The following is a 16,864-nucleotide window of genomic DNA, read 5'->3' as shown; positions in this document are numbered from 1 at the left end:
GTGGCTGGGGATTATGGGAGTTGTAGTTAAAAAACAGCTGGGGGGCCTAAGTTGAGCAGGCCTGGCTTAGAGGGAATGAACTTGTTCCCTTACAGCCAGGAGCTCCTTGCACCAAGCACACACCACAACTTGAGCAGATAGTCATTCATGCAACACTCTGTACAATACACTGGGAAGCACCCCCTCCCCTGCTGGCTTTCTACCTTCATGACTGGTTTTGTTGTCTGTTTAGCATATTTGGAGATTGTTTGAAAGTTAGGTCTTAGCTGAAGTTGTCAGCTATTCGACAGCTTAAAATTTCTTTCCCAATAATATAAAAGAGGGAGTAGTGCTTACCATCTCTTCCTGCTGGGCTCTGTATGATCAAGAGGGGCTCCTTTCAAGCTCTCTTGCACACTTCCCCACTAAACTCCATACAAAACTCTTATAATACCTGTTTGCTAATTCCTATTCGCAAAGTTCTAGTCAATAAGTTCCCTGGCTGCCTCCTATTATGTTGAGAGTAGGCTTCAAACTGAGGCAACCAGGATCAACAGGAATAAGCCCCCCCCCCCAATCAGGTGAGACTTACCTCAGCCCTAGCTGGCTGTTCCCACTGTCTCTGTCCAGGGAAAAGTGAAACTAAAACTGAAAGCTACACAGCCAGCAAACAAAAAAGTTGGGTTTTTAAAGAAAAGTTTACTACTTTCTCAGGTGTGCTTCTCTTCTTCCCCGAGTAGGCTTCAAACTGAAGCAACCAGCCTTAACAAGAGTGTGGCCTCTCCCACCAGGTGTGACTCACCTCAGCCCTAGCTGGGTCCTTCCACTGTCTCTCTCTAGGCAAAATAGAAACTAAAACTTAAAGCCACACAGCCACCAAAACAAACTCTGGCAGTAAATATACACAGACACTGGGACGTCTCCCCTAAAGAGATAACAACCCCTCAAAATCCCCCCTCTTCCTGTTTGTTTTTTGAAAGAGAAAAAAATGGTGTGTTTTTATAATAAAGAAAAGTTTGCTACCTTCTCAGGTTTGTGTCTCCTCTTCCCAGAGTAGGCTTCAAACGGTTACAAATTTCTGTTACAAATCACTTTCACTATTATTATTTTAATGTATAGTAATTGATGGAAATAAGATGTGTAAAGAACTCTTTAAAATAAACATATATTAATCTGGCTATCTACCTGTTTTTTCAGGCTAAATATACCCAAGAATGCATTGATCCCATTGACAAAACAAGATCAAAGTAAACTAAGCAGTTTGCAGACAAGGCCTTATATTGGTTATCAGCCAAGATGGATAAAAGAAGTATGTATCTATTATATTAATTCTCATAGACGTGCCTCTGTGGGGATGTGTCCTGGCAACACAGCGGATTGGCTGGGCAGCGGTTGGCCACGTAGGGAAGTGGCCACTTGGGGAGGAAAGGAAAGGAAGGAAAGTGGGCAAGCGGAGAGGAGAACTGAACGGACTGGGGCAGAAAGGAGGGGGAAACTGTGGGGAGAGAAAGCAGCGGAGCCTGGCTGGGCATAGACAAACAGCTGGCCGCTTCGGAAGACGCTCGCTAGAGGGAGGGCCGTGCAGGAAGGAGCCGGCTGAACGCTTGGCCGCCTGACTAACCAGGGACTGGAGAAAGGAGAAGGCGGCAACGGCCAGTGGGGAAAACACAAGCACAAGTGAGTCAGGCTAAAAAGCAGCAGGGTGGAGCAGGGGGGAAGCACAAATGAGAGAGAGAAAAAGAGAAAGAGGGAAAAACAGAGGAGGAAGCAAGCTGGGGCAGAAGGCTTGTGGGGAGGGGACTGGGGCAGAAGGCTGGAGGGGAGGGGACTGGGGCAGAAGATGGGGGGAGTGTACTGCAGAGGCAAGCGGCGGGCCACAGAGCCGGTACTTGGCCCAGCGGTGGGCCTGCCAGGTGGGCGGCGGGCCCAGCTCGCCCGTGGAGGCCAGGTGGGCGGTGGGCCTGGCCCGCCCACAGAAGCCAGGTGGCAGCAGGCCACAGAGGCGCAGCGGCGTTGGGTCCGGCTTGCCTGTGGAGGCAAGGTGCCCGTGGGAGGCCAGGGCAGGAGGGAACCGGACGGCGAAACTTCCCTGTTCGCCGCCTGGGAGAAGGAGCGGCGGGGCCCTTTTCGGACGCCCGCCACCCGGTAAGGCCTGTGGCAGCAGAGGTAAAGAACTCAGTGCAGGGAGGAGAAGGGCAAGAGAGAGTGGGGCTGGAGGGGGAGGGAGGGCAGGAGGGAGGCGGGGGAAAGCCAGCCCCAAAGAGCACACAGATGCTCTGTGCGGGTCGGCTAGTAAATGATATTTTCTGTTTCTTATATTGTAAGAGCTTGACCAATTTCACTTTTCTTCTGCTAGTTGGAAACTTTGACACAGCAGATACACTGAGAGTCAAATTATTATTATTATTTACATTTACATATCCTGCTCTTCCTCCAAGGAGCCCAGAGCAGTGTACTACATACTTAGGTTTCTCCTCACAACAACCCTGTGAAGTAGGTTAGGCTGAGAGAGAAGTGACTGGCCCAGAGTCACCCAGCTAGTATCATGGCTGAAGGGGGATTTGAACTCGGGTCTCCGCGGTCCTAGTCCAGCACTCTAGCCACTGCACCACACCGGCTAGACATGATGTCAGTAATGTTTGGGTACATCTCTGACATCCCGCCATCCCCACCTCAAAAGCAGCTGCATGGGGCCCAATTTAGAATTGTATTTAGTGCAGGGGAAGGGGTGGCTTTACCTTTCCATTTGCGCTACAGTCCCAGTTCATCTCCTTCCCAAGCCGTTATTAGCTACAAAAGGGAAAACACATGTCATGTCTAATTTGGGGCTGAAAGAGTGATCTGATTGAGGAGGAGGACCTGGTTTATATAAAAGTTGGCCTACTGCTCGAATCACAGGAATGCTTGCTCCCCAGGCTCAAATGACTTTCTCTGCTATTTGTATGTTCAATCCATACATCTCACACCAAATAATGATAGAAGAAATTACTCCTCTGAATCACTGCAATTTGCTTGTCATATCAATTTCAACTAAAGTTTAATTTTCAGTGTGTTCCTTTGCAGCTGGATATAATGGCAAAATCTAAAATGAAGGCTGAAATTCAAGCTTTGACCTTTATTTCATCTGATTATCTTTCCAGAGTATATTTGCCAAACAAGTTGCAGTTTGGTGGATGGATTTGAGTATTCAGACAACGTTTCAATGTTTAATGAGGCAGACAATTTAAGATTGTTAAAATAAGCTTTATAAAATGTACAGTCATTCTAAATGAAAAACTCTAAAAAGATTGAGGTTTTAAAAATGTTTTTGTGAGTTTGTTTTTCCATATAGATTTCTTGCTGCTGGGACAAATGATTATTTCAAAGAGACATTTAATTTATCAATCACACGATGGGGTTGGGGGGAAGGATTTGTGGCAAAGGAGGAAGAGAGGAAGACATGTTAGGTCCTGTTTCTAATGTAAAGTGTTCATTAATCATTCAAAGTAAAGTTAACCAATATGACCTTTGTTGTGCATCAGACATTTGTCAGTCAGTTTACATGCAAAGGAATATAGTTTTTCCTGCTTGCTTTCTCTGAAAACTCAAGTGCAATTGTGAAATAAAGCTAAGAGTTTCTCCTGCTTCTCTTATACGTTTCCACAGTAATAAAACTAAACATATATGTTCTCTCTCTGTTGTCTGTGCATAGCCTTCTTTGCAAAATGGTTTGTGTAAATATTGTGTAAATGCTGAGCTAAGCAAATTACAGAGGATTTTGATTGTTTTATTTCATAATCCAGAACCAGAACCTTTCTTATGATCATTTTAGCATAAGAGCTCTTTCATAATAATGCTGAATCCATTTCTGTAGCTTATGATTAGAACCTTGAAAGAGGAATGCACTGCATCAGTGTAGTTAACTCTTTTCCCTGGTCAGAATTATTATAACAGATAATAAACAAAATAAAACGAAGAGCCCTTTCTCATGATCCATGAGAAGGGGTGAGGGGAGGAAGCCTCGAAAAGCTTACCTCCCCCGCAGACATTCCTCTCCTTGTTATGATTGCCCGCAGCAGAGAGGTTTGGGAGCTGGGATGCCCCTGGAACTCCCGTAATGCACTGCACAAGTGCACATTGCATTATGGAGAGTTTGTTGATGCAGGATGGAAGACTGCTGATGTGTGGGTGCCATGCAAAGCCGAGGGGCACCAACACACAATCAGTTAGCCCAGGCAAATGGCACATTTGCACCCTTAACCCGGGCTAATAGCCAGGGCACCCTTGCAAGTTTGCCGCTGCGCTTCTGCCAAGAGCCATGCAGCTCCTGGCGGTTCTCATGTGCAGGCAAAACTTTTTTATATATATAAAATTTTTATTAATTTTAACAATAATCATTCACAACACATTAAACAAATATGGACTTCCCGCTCACACCTCCTCGTGAATCACCAACTATAGAATTAACCCTTGCTATAATAATAATTCAAAACATAGATTTAAACCTTACAAACACGATTTTGATCTATTCAACCTGCTAATATTACTAAATTTCAAACCCTGTTGTAAAATCAATATTAGGAAAATAGTTCTTTAAATACAATAAGAATGGTTTCCAATCTTCTTTAAAACATTCTAAATTTTGATCTCTTATCAGTACTGTAAGTTTTGCCATCTCCGCATATTCCAAAATTTTCATCAGCCAATCTTCTTTTGAAGGCAGTTCATTGCTCTTCCATTTCTGTGCATATATTATTCTGGCCGCCGTGGTAGCATACATTAAAAATGTTAAATTAGTTGTAGAAAACACTCCTTGTGTTATTACCAGCAGGAAAGATTCTGGCTTCTTAGGAAATGTCATTTTAAATATCTTCTTTAACTCATTATATATCATGTCCCAAAATGCTTTAGCCTTCCTACAAGTCTACCACATATGAAAAAAGGATCCTTCAGAGTGTCCACATTTCCAACATTTGTTTGAAACATTTTTATACATTAATGCCAGTTTTTTTGCAGTGAACTTTAAATCAGTTTTCCATAATTTTCCCCAGGCTGCCATTTCTATATTGCACCCCACATCTTGAGCCCATTTTACCATAGTCATTTTAACCACTTCGTCTCTTGTCTCCTCCAAAAGCAAGAGCTTATACATTTTACAAACTAATTTTTCATCATTTTCACACAGCTCTTTCTCAAACCTCGAGATCTGATCCTCAAATCCAACTTTAAGATCCTTCTTATAAACTTCGTTCAGCTGATGGTACTGAAACCAATCACTAACCAAATTTTGTACATGTGCAGGCGAAACTAGGCTGGGCTTCCCTAGCCCGGTTTTGCCTGTGTGTGAGAACAGCTTCAATGTGTATAAAATTAAACACTTTTATTAGTTGTTTCGATCTCAGAGTAAAAGGTTCAGTCATGGACACCGATGAGTGAGAGGGCACCGTACCCTGGATTCTGTTGTCCCCCAGGTCCAGTGCAGAGGCAAGTGTGGCCTTCATCAATGGCTCTTCTGCTCCTTGCTCTCCATCTGCCACCCTCCATCATTCATTTATTCATTCATTTATGGCATTTATATACTGCTTTTCAGGCAGACATCCCAAAGTGGTTTACATAAAAGTTTCAATTAAAAAAACAATTTCAATACCTTGCTAGTTTCCACCTCTTTTCTTTGCATCTACTGTACTCCCACTTCCACCTTTGTGCCTTGGTTGCCTCAGTAAATACACCTGTTTGAGCAGCATTTGATCTCTCGTCTCATGTTACTGGTGGCCACATTTTAGAAAACATTATTTCACTTATTGCAGTACAAGTTGGGAAGGAATGTTCCATCCATGTCACTCTGACTGGCAATCTCGGTGATTTTCTGCTAGTACCTGCATAAATGGACCCATATTTGGCAGCTACCATTCATACCTCTCTAACTTCAAGATCTGGATTGAGTTCCATAAGAATGGGTACTGCACCTGCGCAGGACCCTCGCGGTAGAATGCCACAGCTTGTCGTGGCAACCGAGCCCCACTTCCACACCCACAGTGTGCTATTTAAAGGTCGGCTGGTGCCATGTTTCTCAGTTCTTTACTAACTGCTGTTGCATTCGGACCTCAGTCTATTGCTACTTGTCAGATAAAGTTCTTCAGTATTCTCTTTGTGTTCATATGTTTACAAAGAAAATAGAAAAAAAATTGACTGTTATTTCGGTTTTTGACTTGGATTTGGCTTCCAGACTTATTTGCGTTGGCGTTATTTGACCTTGGGAATGGACTGTGGTCAATACTTTTCGGTTATTGATATGGTTGAGGAAAAACTGAGCTTTAAGAGGTGCGAGGACTGCAATGCTAAGCTCCCCTCTAAGAACCTTCATGATTTGTGCCTCATCTGTCTTGGTGAGGAGCATGTTTCCTCTTGCAAGGTATGTTGGCCTTTCTCCAAGGAGACATGCAGGAATTGGGCTCTGAGGCTTTGCAGCACCATATAGGACGAGGTGTTCAGTCCCTCAACTCCAGGCAAGCTCCGCCCATCAACATCGATGTCAGCATCACCATCAAAGATAGTCTCGATACTGAAACTGTCAAAGCCATCGGCATTGGTATCAATGTCTACGGCTTTCAGGAGCCCTAAGCCACCTTCGGGTGCGGACCTGGCTTCCAAGTACTTAAAGTCCAAGACCAAATGGTTGGCCTCAGAGGCTGCCCCATTTACACCAGTCTAAAACCATAGACTTAACCAAAGACAGAACACCGTCACTGTCGGATCTACAACAGCTGGTGTTGGACCATGTATGGGCCTCGAAGTCTATGGTCACCTTCGGTATCGGCTCTTCAACATCAACATCTTCAACATTTAAAGACTCCAGATCCGCCAAAACCAAAGAGCCTCTTGACGCCAACTGCCCTTCAACACTGACGTGGTCATCACCTAGGGCTCAATCTCTGTCTCCAGCTTCGATACCGATTCATTCCTCGGCTCCTTCGACACCTCCTGATTGATGTTGAGAAGCACCATAGATGCTAAAGATGCCCGCCCCAACTGCGATGTCAACACTGCATACACCAGTGTTGTTGGCATCAAGGCAGGTCTCCCCTCAGTATCAGATGCCAATGCCAATATTCTACGCCAATAAAGAGGTTTTGGACAGAGGTGCTGGTTTGGATTCCTCCACTGCGTGCACATTACTGTCAATTCTAGACGTGACCTCCAGTATACCTTTTACAGCCACATTCAAGGGGTTTCTCCCAACAAGAGCTGATGAAGCACAGCTGCACACGGCTACATCGAGAGGGTCTGCTATTACTCATTCAGTTGACCAGCCACCTTCTTATGCCCTGTCCGCTGCCCACTTGAAGGGTTCTTCTGCTTGCTACTCCTGTGGTTTCTCACATACTTTGGCTTGCTATGGCTGCTATGGGGACCTCCTCTCCTGGCTTTACATATGACTTTCAGGAGGGGAGACCATGGATGTCTGCTCCATTAAAGTCCTACCACCCCCTTACTACTTCTTCAGCACAAGTTCAGTCGGTGAACACCTTGGCAAGTGGAGATGCTCCTGCTTTGCCAAGCAGGCCTGTTATGCAAACATCTGTAGCTACGCAGACCTGTACTTCGCCATCTGTGCTTCTGGTGTCGACGGCGACACAGACAGCTACTACCTCCATGCTTGACTGTAGGGACTCAAACAAGATCTCTGCTTCCACCACCTGTGAAGTCTACTATTGAAACTCAAACATATATTTCACACTCCCCAGTTGGATCACCATTGGACCATCATGGCTCATCCAATTTTGAATTGGATCCAGAAGATCCAGATAATTTGATGGATCTGCCAACTGATATTCCTTCCTCTACCTATGTCTCCCCTAATGAAGAAATGAAAGCCTACCATAAACACGTTAGGGGAAATGGCAGAAGCTTCAGGTTTAGACCTGAAATCCGAGCTAGCCACCATAGACAATCCGGTCTACAACTTTATGGTGAAGTCTTGGTCATCTCAGCCTGTGGCTCTTCCTGTTCTCCCGGTTATCTCCAGGGTAGCAATGCGTCCAAGGGAAGTCGTTCATATATTGACCCCAACCTCCAAACACTTATAGAGCTTATATCGCATCCAAGAGAAGGACAATGCCTACCTGCTAAAACATCCTGCTCTTAACTCCCTGGTCCCTGACTGCGCCACCTTGACAGAATCCGAATGGCGTCACACGACTCCTGCAGACAAAGAGAGGGAAAAGTTCTACTTCTTCCTACATGTCAATATATTGCTTGTACTCCAGACAGAAGCCCATGTTCAGACAACAGGAGCGCTGTGATTTCAAAAAACAATACCACCTTTTTCATAAACATTCTTATCAAGGCAAAGGCAAAATAGCTGAATCTCAGCATACAAAGCAGGAGGAACCTCAAAAATATCTTTGAGGAACAGGACTGCCCACCATCACCTCCACACTCATTGCCCTTTCCACCACCAGGTGCCTAAACATCTTGGCAGGCAAGCAACAACACCAGCTTCACAATCCCATCTCTTCTGCCAGCACCCAAATCCATCAAGCTGGCATGCCATGCCCCTGCATGGAACCACATAACATTGGACTGCTGGGTCTTGAAGATCCTATCCTTGGGATACGCCATAGAGCTCAGAACAATCCCAAACTTTTCAGGGATGAAATTCACTCAACCGTCCCATGCACTGCGTGAGGAAGTGAAGGAGTTGTTAGAGAAGGATACAATCATCCCTGTGTGGTGGGAGCACAGGTGGGTGGTTTTTTACTCCTATTATTTCCAGATCCCGGATGGTGGGATCCGCCCCATCATGGATATGTGCCACCTGAACAAGTTTGTCCATGTAAGAAAATTTCACATGATAGCATTGGAAGAGATCCTACCACTTCTTTATCAAAAGAGAATTGGCTCGCAACGCTGGATCTGAAAGACGTGTATTTTCATGTTGGCATAAGAGAACACAGAAAGTATCTGAGATTTACCATAGGAGAACAAGTGTACCAATACAAAATCTTACCCTTCGGACTTTCCACCACCCCAGGAGTATTTACCAAATGCATGGCTGTGGTGGTAGCCCATCTGAAGATGCAGGGTATAGCAATTACACATTTTTGGACAATTGGCTCCTGACATAAAAGATCAAGACAAGTTACGTTCTCAGACATTGTACGTTTTAAATCTCCTCCAAGACTTGGGGATCCAAGTCAATTGGGAAAAGTCCCAACTAGAACCAGTACGTGTCGTGAGCTACGTTAGAGTGATCTTGAACACGGAAACCAGAAGAGCGTACCTACCCAAAGAGCGATACGAGTGCATCGGGGATCTAATCCACAAATTCCAACAACATCCGTCTCAGCCGGCTCAATTCATTCAACGACTCTTGTGCGTCATGATGTCCTGCCACACAGTAGTGCGTTATGCACAACTGAAAATGCACAAACTACAACTTTGATTTCTGTCAGTCAACACAAATGTCTGGAAATTCCAGGTCAGATACTCCACTCCTTTACTTGGTGGTTGAACTGCTGAAATCTTTTAGAGAGGGTTCCTTTTCAGACTCTGGTTGCTTCTGTCTGGTTGATGACACACACGTCTCTGCTGGGTTGAGGTGCCCACTGCGAGAACCATCAAATTCAAGGCAAGTGGAACCCACAACAAACTCTGTTTCATATCAGCTTTTTGGAACTGCTAACTGTCTTCCAAGCAATGAAAGCTTGCCTACCACTTCTGCAAGGCAAGGTCATGCAAGTGCACTTAGACAATACCACTGCCCTGGCTTACATCAACCGATGGGGGGAACAGTGTCACGGCCTCTTTGTGCCCTCAGCCTGCAACTGTGGCACTGGTGCATCAGACATCAGGTTTACCCAATAGCCATCCACACAAAAGGCCTGGACAATGTCTTAGCAGATGATCTGAGTCACAAGTTTGCACAACAGCAGCAGCACCCCGAGTGGGAGATCAAGACGGAATATATTGCCCACTCTTCAACAACCGGGTATGTCCCACCATAGGCCTATTTGCAACTTCGGAAAACACTAAGTGCACTCATTTTTGCTCAAGGGCAGGTCATGACCAGCACTCATTGGGAGATGCCCTCCAGATAAACTGGACTCAGGAGATCCCGTACATGTTCCCGCCATGCCCATTGATCAGTCATGTTGTAGCGCATCTTCTGACTGCTCCAACATCATGCATTCTAGTGACTCCATGGTGGCCAAGGCAACCATGGTTTCCACAAGTACTCAGACTATCAGGAAACCAGTACCAAAGACTGCCACAAGAGTGAGATCTCCTGACAGAAGACAACGGTCATGTCCTGCCTCCAGACGTACTCACACTCCATCTGACGGCATGGTTAATCAGCTTCTGAATAAGATCCTGCTCAATCAAAGGAATCCTTCCGCCAGACACATCTATTTTGGCAAATGGCTGTGTTTAAAAACCTATGCCAGAGTGCATGGTTTTCAGCCTAAGCAAGCTACCATTAAGGACACACTTCTCTACTTGACTACCTTAAAATCGCAAGGTTTGGCTAATATGTTCCTAAAAGTACATTTGGTGGCACTCTCTTCCAAATATCCAAGCTGTGATGGCAAGGCTCTTTTTTCTCATCCAGACAGTAGAGCTTTCCTGAAGGGCCTCATGAATGTACCTCCACCTATTTGTACTCCTATGGAACCTTGGTTCTCTCAGCATTGACCCAGAGCCCATTTGAGCCAGTGGGTTCTACTTCCATCAAACTAGTAACCTTAAAAACAGCCTTCCTATTTGCTGTAACTATGGCAAAGCATGTTAGTGAACTTAAAGCTCTCATAGCATATGCTAGTCCCTTCAAATCAGCAAGGGATTACTGAGAGATGAAGCAACCTATTTTTGCAGTACTTGGGTGACTCAGATAAACATCCTGCTGCCTCGCCTGGTCGCCTCCCATCAAACTGTCTAGCAATGTTCTCAGGTTGAAGAAATCTTCATCAGTGTATTAGTTTAGTGTGTTACACTTGTGTGGAAATCAAATTCTTCACTGTCTTCAAACACAATCCATTCTTTACATAGGAAAGTTATCCTGTCCGCAACTGCCTGGACAGTTTATGTGAGAAACAAAAATACAAAAAAACCCAAAGTGTGCTGCAACTTGGAGCATTTTGTCAGGAGCATGCTTTTTGTAGGCACAATCATTTCTGACATCACCGAGAGTTAACACAGTAAACCATGACATTTAGTCATTTCAATACTTCATTCTATCTAATGTAGCTTATAGGCACTATTAAATTTGCTAGAAGATGAAAACCAAAGCTATGATATGATTATTTCTCTTTGTAAAACTCCACTATGAAAATTTTTGAAACACATCAAGCCATCATTAGCATTCCGTCTTCCAGAGTCCTGCAGAGTGGAAACATACAATGGTGAGAGACTCAAATGTAACTGAAGCCAACCATTTTTATTTAGGATCATCTCTATGAATACATTTTTCAATAAATTGTTTTACTGAGCTCTTTTTAAAAATGTTCCATGATAACAGAAAATTAAAAGCCTATGCAACATTCTTCAAAAAGACAAGGAGCAGGATGGAGAAGAGAATATAATCATTAACCACATGAATATCTACCTAATGCTTTTCAACAAAAGTTCTCAAGGTGCTTTAAATAGAAAAAAAGAATAAGATAGTTCTATAGCCCCAAAGGGTTCAACACATTAAAAGAAAGACAAATCAGACACTGGAGAAAACGGCAGCTGCTTCCCCGCCTGCTAAAAATAAATGAGAGACGCCACTTTAAAAGGCGCCTCTATGCCCAATTTAGCATGACAAAGTTAAGTTTGCCCCTTGCAACAAATTCAGCCGGCTGCGTCTTACGGAAGCTAGCCACGGGTAAACCAGCGCCAGTTCAGAATCAACCGTATGAAGCAGCAAAGCGACTGCGCTTACTTGCCTTGAACAGCCCCACAACTCCTTGCGCGAGCAATGAAGAACGCGGCAAACTCGCAGGGACCCGCCCCTGTCAGCAAACCCCGCCCACTATTAACCCGTGAGCTGACGTTCGCTTCCACTGTGTGTTCAGCACGGGCGACGCATGCGCGTTAAAGAGAGGCCTACGTTCGACGGCTGGTCCCGCCTGTCTGATCCGGCGTAGTGGCGGCAGCGTGAGGAGAAAGTCGTGGGGGAAAGGAGGCGGGCTGACTTCGCCTCTCACGTGAGGCCCGAGCGTCTCCGTCCTCCCAGCGTCTGACCGGGGCCGTGTGTGGAAGCCGCGTCTCCGGTGAGCGAGAATAGAGCTCTACTTCGGGGGGATCTCCCTGGCCACGCCGAGTCCTCTCAGGGCTGCTGCTCCGCCCCCAGAGCCTCCTTCGCGGGTTGTCCCTCCTCGGGCGCCGGCCCTCCCTGGGCTGCGTCTGCTCCACAGGGGGCTCCTTTCCCCTTCTCGGCAATGCGGCTTCCGAGGCCCCCCTTCCTTCGGCTTCTCAGCCGCACCGTTGTCGCGCCGAGCCCTCTTTATCTGCCGCCCCGGAAGGAAGATGCTGCTACCGGACTGGAGGGGACACACTCTTTCCCCTCGCTTTCTTCCTCTATAGTTGGGTGGCGGGATGTCGGTAACAACTGGAGGCTGTGAATCTGCCCTTCTCCGGCCCGCTCCTCTGGGAACCCAGGCTAGGACTGAAAAGCCGGCTAGTGATGGAGAAGGGAGACAGGCAGCGCGTGGTGGAGTGGTTGGGAGGCTAACCTTGCTGGTCTAGCAAAAAATAATGCTGCCTGCCCCTGCAGTCAAGCTCTGTACCAGAGGAATGGAAAGTAGCCAGTGCAACTCCCATTTTCAAAAAATCTGGATCCAGGAAACGGCAGGCCAGTTAGCTTAGCTTTGGTGCCAGGTAAATTGATGGAAAGCATACTTAAGGACAAAATTGTTAAACAAAAGAAAAGGCCCTGCTGAAGGAGAACCACCACCAACAAATATTTATATACTGCTTTTCAACAAAAGTTTCCAAAGCTGTTTACATAGATAAATAATAAATAAGATAATAAATAAATAAGATGGATTTAATAAGAAACCAACATGGCTTCTGCAAGGGCAAGTCTTGCCTCACTAACCTTTTGGAGTTTTTCGAAGGTGTCAAGAGACATGTAGATCCAGTTGACATAGTATACTTGGCCTTCCAAAAAGCTCATGATAAAGTTCCCCACCAGAGGCTCTTGAGTAAACTTGGCTGTCATGGGATAAGGGGACAGGTTCGTGTGTGGATTGTTAACTGGTTGAAAGACAGGAAATGGAGGCTAGGGATAAATAGACAGTTTTTGCAATGGAGGGAAGTAAGAAGTGGGATTCCCCCAAGGATCTGTACTGAGAACAGTGCTCTTTAACTTGTTCATAAATGATCTAGAGGTTGGGGTAAGGAGCCAAGTGGCCAAATTTGCAGATGACACAAAACTATTTAAGGCAATGAAATTCAGATTGTGAAGAGCTCCAAAAGGATCTCTCAAAACTGGGTGAGTGGGTGACAAAATGGCAAATGCAGTTCAATGTTGTCAAGTGTAAAGTGATGCATATTGGGGCCAAAAAAAACCCCCAACTTCATATGTACACTGATGGGGTTTGAGCTGACAGTGACTGACCAGCGGAGGGATCTTGGGGTTGTGGTGGGACACCTCGTTGACTTGGTGTGTGGCAGCTGTGAAAAATGCCAGTTCCATGCTAGGGATCATTAGGAAGGGGATTGAAAACAAACATTCAAATAGTATAATGCCCTTATACAAATCTGTGATGCGTACATTTGGAGTACTGTGTACAGTTATGGTTACTATATCTTAAGAAAGACAATATAGGACTGGAAAAGATGTAGAAGAGGACAACCAAGCTGATCAGAGGCCTGGAACACCTTCCTTATGAGGCAAGGCTACAGCATCTGGGGATTTTTAGTTTGGAACAGAGGCAACTATGGGGAGACATGATAGAGGTGTATAAAATTATACATGGGGCAGAGAGGGTGGACAGAGAAATTTTTCTCCCTCTCTTGTAACCCCTGAACCAGTGATCATCCCATGAAATTGATGGCCAGGAAATTTAGAAAGGAAAAAAGGAAGTACTTTTTCATACAGTGCATAATTAATCTATGGAATTCCCTGCCATGGGATGTGGTGATGACCACTAGCTTGGATGTCTTTAAAAGGGGCTTAGACAATTACGGAGAACAGGTCTATCGATGGTTACTGGTCTGGTGGCTATGGGCCATGTCCAGCCTCGGAGGCAAGTTGCCTCTAAATCAGGCTTCCCCAACCTGCGGTCTTCCAGAAGTTGTTGAACTACAATTCCCATCATGGGAATTTTAGTTCGTCAGCATCTGGAGGGCCGCAGGTTGGGGAAGCCTGCTCTAAATAATAGTTGTGGGCTCAGCAGCAGCAAGAGAGAGGGCCTGCCCTCAGCTCTTGCCTGTGGGCTTCTCAGAGGCATCTTGTGGACCACTGTGTGACACAGGATGCCTGACTAGATAGGCCTTGGGCCTGATCCTACAGGGCTGCTGTTATGTTCTTATGAGAGAATCCGTGGGTCAGAGTGTTGGAGTAGGACTGGGGCGACCTGAGTTCAAATGCCTGTTCAGCCATAAAACTCACTGAGTGGGCTAGTCACTCATCTCTCAACACCCCCCCACAACAGACTAGTACAGATGTAACAGTTTCATTGTCACGCATGTCAGTGTTCTGTTGAAATGTGTGCTTTGACCCTGATTGGGCCACGTAGGGTTTTAGATCTTCTGTGGTATGGATCAGTTGTTGCTTAAATGTAATTCAGGGCATTAATTTCTTTTTTCCCAAGTGAAAAACAAGCAGTTTTTGTTAGAACATGTAACTGGTAGCCTCCAGAATAACATTTTCACAGTTACACTGGGGAAATCCATTCTCAGTGCACCCTCCTCCCCGTTGCAGTCCCTTAATTCAACCTGAAAAGACTTTGCTGTCGGTTTGGGGAACCCTCAGCAATGTTATGGGATGTGGCAGTGGGGTGGGGGATATAGGGAGATGAGAAATATGTTGAAAATTACAAGTGGAGTAGTGTCCCCTGTATTTAGCAGTGATTATTTGATCTTCAGCAATAGCCTTTGGGTGTTAGTTATGGCTCTCCGATAGGAAGGAAGACACTGGGCAGATGACATGAGCTGATTCTTGTTGCATGCACGCTGTTCTGCATATACAGCAAATTGTTTGTTTGTTTTCAGTCTCTCTCTTTCTCTTATTCACAGTGCCAAGATGAGTTTGTTTGGGTCAACCTCAGGGTTTGGAACAGGAGGAACCAGCATGTTTGGCAGCGCAACTACAGATAACCACAACCCAATGAAGGTATTTTTCAGTTGCTCATAGAATATAGAGTTGGAAGGGACCTTGGAGGTGTACTAGTCTGACCCTCTGCTCAGTGCAGGAAACTGCTTACAATATCCTTGACAGATGGCTGCTCAGACTCTGTCTGAAAACCTTTAGTGAAGGAAAGCCCACTATCACTGCACAAGGCAGACTGTTCTTCTGTTGAACAGCACTTACAGCCTGAAGTTCCTCTTAATATCTAATTTGAATATGTTTATTTGTCATTTCAATCCACTAGTGCTAGTCCTGCCCTCTGAAGCAACAGCGAACAAGTCTGCTGCTGGTTCTGTGTGACAGCCCTTCAGATATTTGAAAATGGCTATCATATTCCACAAGGCTAAATGTACCCAGCTCCTTCAGCTTTTCCTTGTGGGATTTATTTTCAAGATCTCTCACCATTTTTGTTGCTATCCTCTGAACCAGTTTAACATCCTTCTTGAAATGTGGGGCCCAGAAATAGACACTGTGGCCCATATTGCTGCACAATGCCTCTCAATACCAGTTGCAGGGGAGCAAAAGCAGGAGAGAGGGCATGCACATACCTCTTGTCTGTGGGCTCCCCAGTGGCATCTGGTGGGACACTGTGTGAAACAGGATGCTGTACTAGATGGGCCTTGGGCCTGGTCCAGCAGGGCTGTTCTTATGTTCACAGCAGAATGAGAGTGGTCTGGAGAGGAGCTTTTGGAAGGCTTCTTCCTCAGCCTTGTGTATGAGGAGGGGCAAGCAATTTTCACTTCTCCCCCTGCAAAAGGTATTTTTGCTATCAGAAATATGTCCCTGAGGGTCACAGATTCTGAATAATCGGAATGTTGTTATCTTGATGTTGTGTATGTGGAAGTTTGAGCTCCCACCATTGTTGTTAGGATTGCAGTTCACAGCTGAACCTTTGACATAATGGGAATAGTGAGGAAAAAAGTAGGAAAAAACAGTTGTGGTACATTACTGGCACACGTTACTTTACTTCTACTTAGAAAGTGTGCCAACTTAAATGTGGATTAAGTTAACACAGCTATCTTAAAGACACTTACCAGGAACAGAAATAAATAAATCCCATTGAATCTAATGGAATTTACATGTGGATAAATATCTTGGAGCAGATGGGATTGGGGAGCATTATTATGTAGAACTACAGTTCCTGGTCTTCTGTGCTTTAGCATGACTTCTATAGTTCTGCAAAAGTTTGATATTCAGTTATGCTGGATTATCTAAATAAGAAAGAGTCTGTTGTGTATATCCAGCAAGAGACTTGTGTAACTTTGACTTGTGTTTTAGGATATTGAAGTTACTTCACCACCTGATGACAGCATTGGTTGTCTGGCTTTCAGCCCACCAACATTGCCGGGTAATTTCCTTATTGCAGGATCATGGGCAAATGATGTAAGTAAGACATGAATTTAGGTATCAAGGTGTATCATGCACTCAGCTTTTTCTAGCATGTACTGAATATGTATAGCTGCTTGTTGAAGACAAAGTGTGACATTCATTTTCCATAAGTGGGTAACGACATCTGCATGCTACCTCCATGGGGCAGAGTTTGTAACAATGTACTGATAATATAGAAAT

General features: G+C 45.1%; 2 protein-coding genes and 1 long non-coding RNA gene across 9 annotated transcripts in view; 2 read left to right on the top strand and 1 right to left on the bottom strand.

Moving 5' to 3' along the window:
* Window positions 1–3,652, top strand: part of SPO11 (SPO11 initiator of meiotic double stranded breaks) — a 51,902-nt gene extending 48,250 nt beyond the window's left edge. For both annotated transcript variants that reach the window (XM_053250815.1, XM_053250814.1), the window contains exons 12-13: window positions 1,177–1,288; window positions 3,043–3,652. In XM_053250815.1, the coding sequence (XP_053106790.1) occupies window positions 1,177–1,288; window positions 3,043–3,162 (232 nt within the window). In that variant the 3' untranslated portion in view covers window positions 3,163–3,652. The remainder of the gene's footprint in view (window positions 1–1,176; window positions 1,289–3,042) is intronic.
* LOC128325239 (uncharacterized) overlaps window positions 1–12,160 on the bottom strand; it is an 81,166-nt gene extending 69,006 nt beyond the window's left edge. For both annotated transcript variants that reach the window (XR_008307320.1, XR_008307321.1), the window contains exons 1-2: window positions 12,050–12,160; window positions 8,082–8,160 (exon numbers count right to left, since the gene is read on the bottom strand). This is a non-coding gene — a long non-coding RNA (uncharacterized LOC128325239). The remainder of the gene's footprint in view (window positions 1–8,081; window positions 8,161–12,049) is intronic.
* The window catches only part of RAE1 (ribonucleic acid export 1), a 37,528-nt gene continuing 32,736 nt past the window's right edge, over window positions 12,073–16,864 (top strand). For 3 of the 5 annotated variants that reach the window (XM_053250821.1, XM_053250817.1, XM_053250820.1), the window contains exons 1-3: window positions 12,073–12,212; window positions 15,184–15,280; window positions 16,574–16,678. In XM_053250821.1, the coding sequence (XP_053106796.1) occupies window positions 15,191–15,280; window positions 16,574–16,678 (195 nt within the window). In that variant the 5' untranslated portion in view covers window positions 12,073–12,212; window positions 15,184–15,190. Of the gene's footprint in view, window positions 12,213–12,620; window positions 12,820–12,874; window positions 13,436–15,183; window positions 15,281–16,573; window positions 16,679–16,864 lie in introns of those variants that run through there. The other 2 variants (XM_053250819.1, XM_053250818.1) reach the window with 2 other exon arrangements.

Source organism: Hemicordylus capensis, chromosome 4, assembly GCF_027244095.1.
Source record: "Hemicordylus capensis ecotype Gifberg chromosome 4, rHemCap1.1.pri, whole genome shotgun sequence".
Taxonomy (NCBI): Eukaryota; Metazoa; Chordata; class Lepidosauria; order Squamata; family Cordylidae; genus Hemicordylus; species Hemicordylus capensis.
Note: the sequence above shows the minus strand (reverse complement) of the source record. Positions and strands in the feature narration are given on the sequence as shown.